The following is a 5586-nucleotide window of genomic DNA, read 5'->3' on the forward strand; positions in this document are numbered from 1 at the left end:
CCTGTATCTATTTATATATTTCTTTATTAATATCTTAATATATTATTATATCTTATATTAATCATTTGCACACACGAGCATTATCCGGCTCCGCTCCTCCCGACCGCAGACGCAGGTTTACAAGCCACTTTTTCCTGCATTTTTCAGTCAATTTCTTGACTTTTTCACCCTTATGAACAACACATTTTCATAATTCATAATTTTATAATGTCTGTCATGACAGCTTTCGGAGAGTTTAGCATGGTAATATGCATGGCAATGTTAATGTGTTTAGTCTTGGCGGAATAGATCTGCTACACTGCTGCTGCGGTAGAGCAAGTACCGAGACATGCAACTGCCAATACATCAACAGACATGCTGCTGTGAGCATGTAATAAATACTGCTGCTGCACATATAACATGAAATAACCCCCATATATAATATACATGAAATCACTCTGTAGCAGATCTATACAGGTGGAGCTGGGGAAGGTGGAGGGATTCTAAAATACTAGCTAGCACTAGCACTACTAGCACTAATACTAGGACTAGCTGAGTATTTGAATGTTGAGCAGCAAGCTCATTGGCTGCTGATATGAAAAGAAACCAATCAACTGCTCCATGTGAATATGTGTGTGCAAATGGTTAATATAAGATATAAGATATAATAATATATTAAGATATTAATAAAGATATAAATCTAGCTGAGTATTTGAATGTTGAGCAGCAAGCTCATTGGCTGCTGATATGAAAAGAAACCAATCAACTGCTCCATGTGAATAATGATGTCATTATATCAGGTTGAGTTAGAAATTATAGGCCAGCACCATCTAGAGTTTTGTGACAGAACTTTGGATGTATGTTGTCTTTGGATGCATGTAAACTTGCTTTTACTGATGCAAGGCCACTGGTCAGTTTGAAGTCTTATAATAGAGTAATGTGGCCACAGATCCTCTTAATTGTTCCAGTTTGTTTTGTTTTCATTCATCTCAACTGTGATGCTCTTCATCTTGTTTTACAGAACACTTCAGACAGTTGGACCCTCTCATGCCAGGACCTACACAGTGGCAGTGTATTTTAAAGGTGAACGGATTGGCTGTGGAAAAGGACCAAGGTACTAATACACCCAGATATTTACCCTCATTGCCACATCGCTGCATATCCGCTTTTATAAATGTCTGTCAAAAACAGTTTCTGTATGTCACACTCTCAGAACTTGCTATCCAGGTCTAGAGTTATGCCACCTAAAAGCTCTCTTGAACATTAATCTATGTTTCTGTCCTGACATTTTTATCATTTGGTGGTTTCCTATTTCTGTGTTGCTCTGTGTAGCAGGCAGCACTTTCTATTCACTGAGCCTTTATCTTACATATTGAGTTTGGATTTTGTTTGTATGTTAGTAGGGATGCTCTGATACCGATACTGGTATCGGTATCGGACCCGATACTGAGCTCCTGTACTCGTACTCGTACTTGTTAAAATGCCCCGATACCAAACGCCGATACCATGCAGCATGTGTTAAGTGCCATATGCAGACAAAGAAACACCGACAACAGAACAACAGACAGCAGAATGGAGTTATTAGAGATTAAGGATGTCTACAAAGTATATGTATGCAATGAATATAATGTTAAACATTCAGTATTGACTGTATAGCTGATGTGCGCGAGCTAATAAGCAAAGCACGCTGAGTGGATTGAGCGCGCGGCAGCGCAGATGCGCGAGCTTGTTGAGTGAATATACCTTTCTCACAGATATCACTGAAAAGTTTGTAGTTCGGTCGGATACGTCAAAAACAAGTAAAACAATGCACAAGTTACTTAACGGTAGGGAGAGAGCGAGAGAGAGGGAGAGAGAGAGAGCACAATTCTGTTGTGTGATCTTTGATGTTCACTCACTTAGCACACGCATCATTTGGATTAAAACTAAATCGTAAAAAATAAGACCGTTTATAGGGGCTAACGGTAGGGAGAGAGAGAGAGAGAGAGAGAGAGAGCGAGAGAGAGCACACGCACTTCTGTTGTGTGATATTTGATGTTCACTCACTTAGCACACGCATCATTTGGATTAAAACTAAATCGTAAAAAATAAGACCGTTTATAGGGGCATTCACTATAAACATTTATTTTTAACCTTAGGCATACACGACTTTCTGGCGAAGATGAATCTAGCAGCCTGTGTGAAATGCGCTAGGCTGTAGGCTACTATTCTGTATCAGTACAAATACATGCATGTGTTGCGCGTGTTTTGCTTGCTTGAGTGTTTCTGCATTATCAGGTTTGCATGAACCTGGTTGACAGAATGCCCAGGAGACTACAGGCTGTCATTAAGGCTAAGGGTTGCATGACTAAGTATTGATAGTTGTGTTAATACTGTCATACAGCTGTCTGATTTTTGGTTGATTGTAATCCATTACATACCTTTCTATCAAAGTTATCTAACATTATCAAGCTGAATTTGTTCTGACACAGTTTAACTCTGAGTTCTTGTTATATTTTATTACCGTTTTCTAAACTATAGCGAATAAACTGTGATAATGTGAGAAATGTTGAAGGTGTCTGAATACATTTTGGTTTGACTGTATCTATTTGATAAATGATGTTAACCAACTAACATTATACATACTCTTTTGGTTTCTGTACCCAATATTTAAAAAATTTACAAATGCAATAAAAATATTGGTATCGGTACTCGGTATCGGCAAGTACCAAAAATAAAAGTATCGGTATCAGGCGAGTACTGGAAAAAGTGGTATCGGTGCATCCCTATATGTTAGTGATCTGCCATGTCATGTTAATTAAATTTCATGGCATGTTTATAATAGTTCTCAGTAGCTCACTGATTATGTTAACTAATAGTAATGGAACAAAGGGAATGAAAGCTAGATTGTGTATTACAGTTGTTTTTTGCATGGATGACGCACAGAAGCATATGTTCAGTATTATATGCAATGTTGCTTCCCTGAAATGTTTTGTTTCATTGCCTTTGCAAGAGACCTGAAAAAATATGAAGTGTCTGGAAATATTGTCTGAAATTTAAGTTACTCAGTATGAGCTAACTGTTGTTTAAACTGTTGTATAAAAGCAATATCACACCAGCAAATTGTGATATCATCCTAAAAATGGAAAACCTGTATAAAAACCTAGTTTAAGGTTATCATTAAACCCAAATGTATTTGTAGGATGTTTACCTGTTTTTCAGTTATTCAGTTATATTAACACATTTAAGAGTGTTTTGTTTTCATGTTAATATGTTAAGCTTATGTGTTTAGTTATGTTAATGCATTGAAAAATGTTTGGCCACCCATGAATTTGAATTTTAAACATGGCCATTGAGACAGATGTTGATCAAGAGCCCTGCTGCAGGTTCATTGTGTCATATGTACTTTATTTAATCATTTCATTAGAATGATAAAGATCCATTGTTTGAGTTGCTTAACATGTACAAATTATAATTTTATCCTGACAGTATTCAGCAAGCTGAGATGGGTGCAGCCATGGATGCGCTGGAGAAATGTAAGTGACTTTGTTGCATTTTTCACCAAAAAATGGAAATGGTTTTAGAATAAATATTTTCACACGTTATGGGAATAAGGTGTTTATTACAGTGCAGGTTTTTTTTTTGGTTTGTTGAAGCAGCTATTATAATGATAAAGGTTATGAAAGTCTTGGTTTTCTATTTTACATGTTCTTTCCCTCTTGTCTTCTGCAGATAACTTTCCTCAGATGGCTCATCAGAAACGCTTCATTGAAAGGAAGTACCGACAAGAACTGAAGGAGATGAGAAGAGAGCGGGAGCGACAGGAGAGAGATAGTGATGAAGGGTAGAAAAGCAGAAAGTGAAGGAAAAAAGCAGGTTGTTACATGAAGTGAGTCGTACAACAGCAAGCTTAGGAAAGCAAGAATCTTTTTGTTTTGTTTTGTTTTGTTTTGTATATGAATATGTGTATAAATCTGTTTGTTAATCCAATTCATACCGTTGGTATGTTTTAAAAAGAGAAAAGCTTTGCGTGAAATAAATCAAACCATCAAAATGTTTATTGTGTGCATCATTTGGTCAAACCACAGAGCACATAATTTGGTCAAACAGTCTTTTGTACAGTGATCATAATCTAATAGCATTTGATTGTGAAAAATGACTGTTACATACAAGGCATATGAGCCACAACTAATTTCATTCACATTTAAAGGGTTAGTTCACCCAAAATGAAAATTAGCCCATAAATTACTCACCCTCAAGTCATCCTAGGTGTATATGACTTTCTTCTTTCAGACGAATCCAGTCGGAGTTATATTAAAAATGGTCTTTGATCTTTCAAGCTGTTTAATGCCACTCAGCGGGTGTTGCACGCATCAGTCCAAAAGAAGTTAAATAAAAAGTGCCCATCCATAAAAAAAAGTGTCTCACACGGCTCTGGGGGGTGAACAACGGCCTCCTGTAGCAAATCGATGCATTTTTGTAAGAAAAATATCCATATTCAATGTTTTCAAATTACTTTATAAGTTATCTAATGAAGAAATATGAAGGTGAGTACCTCACCTTCAGCATTAATTATTTCACCCGCATCGGACAGAGACTGAGACGGCGCCGCTGCATGTCGTGCCAAACCTCTCATGGCAGCGTCATCAGCTTGAGATCGTTTTTTTGAGATCGGCAATATTTAGAGACCGCTGATCAATCATCCCAACGTGATTATCGGCCGATAGTGATCGGTAGCCGATCAATCGGAGCACCCCTAGCAAAAACATTATTTATAAATGATCCATTTAAAATCGCCTTACATAATCTATTAATCAAACATGACGCTGAAAAATAAAAATGTCATATACATGAGATGTGCTTGCCTTGCATTATGATCATTGTTCATTAAACTTATTTCAATTACTTTTAAGTGCAACGCAAGTGCATTTTCTACTGTGACAACTGTAGCCTGTATTACTGTAACATCAGTTTAGATTTACCATATTAGATAAAAAAAAATTAATTAACTTTTTCAACCTGATCAGAAAATGTAAATATTTGTAATAAAATAAAATAAAAAATATTGTTACTACCAGTGTCCTAGGAATGTTTTAAAATGATTTGTATTATTTATTAGAAGTAGTGACCATACAAAGTCATCTTCTGAGTATGTACATCTTACTTAGCCAGCTACTTCTTACTTAACCATGAAGGGGGAAAAAAATACTAGATATTAGATATTATCTAAATATTAGATAATTTGACCTTTTATGATAGGTCAAGTTTAGTTCAGGTTGTAAAATGTGATGTGGTGTGACTCCCCAAAAATGCATAGTATAACTGCAAAACATTTTCTGATGTGCACACTCAAGATATATATGGTTACGTCACATAATCTGTTTGGAGCAAAATGTAAACTGGGAAAGGTAAAATGGAATAAATGTTTTTTGTAACCAACATGAATACAAATAGTTTATTTCTAATAATGTGGCACATGTGTTTTAAACTTGCTTTTTAAAATATTTCTTCTTCTTTTTTTTTTTTTTATTAATCATGGACCAGTTTATCTGTCTGTGTGTTCTCTACCTCAGCCACAGAAACATCATGTTAATGACATGTTGCTTTGGGTGCAGGTGCATGTCACAA

At 36.0% G+C, this 5586-nt stretch overlaps 1 protein-coding gene across 1 annotated transcript; it reads left to right on the top strand.

Annotated features, from left to right (window-relative positions):
* The first annotated feature begins 977 nt into the window (after window positions 1-977).
* On the top strand, window positions 978-4190 carry LOC107674887 (ribonuclease 3-like). The gene is made up of 3 exons (XM_016469034.1): window positions 978-1093; window positions 3448-3494; window positions 3691-4190. The coding sequence occupies exons 1-3, from the start codon at window positions 978-980 to the stop codon at window positions 3804-3806; spliced, it is 279 nt and encodes a 92-aa protein (XP_016324520.1). The 3' UTR covers window positions 3807-4190.
* Window positions 4191-5586: the final 1396 nt, after the last annotated feature.

This window comes from Sinocyclocheilus anshuiensis, unplaced genomic scaffold (assembly GCF_001515605.1).
Source record: "Sinocyclocheilus anshuiensis isolate Anshui unplaced genomic scaffold, SAMN03320099.WGS_v1.1 scaffold890, whole genome shotgun sequence".
NCBI lineage: Eukaryota > Metazoa > Chordata > Actinopteri > Cypriniformes > Cyprinidae > Sinocyclocheilus > Sinocyclocheilus anshuiensis.

Bases quoted from the DNA above. Each gene is read 5' to 3' on its own strand.
- LOC107674887 (XM_016469034.1), top strand. From the start codon at position 978: ATGCTCTTCATCTTGTTTTACAGAACACTTCAGACAGTTGGACCCTCT. The intron at 1,094-3,447 runs GTACTAATACAC...TTATCCTGACAG, and splicing joins GGCTGTGGAAAAGGACCAAG to TATTCAGCAAGCTGAGATGG. The intron at 3,495-3,690 runs GTAAGTGACTTT...TGTCTTCTGCAG, and splicing joins CATGGATGCGCTGGAGAAAT to ATAACTTTCCTCAGATGGCT.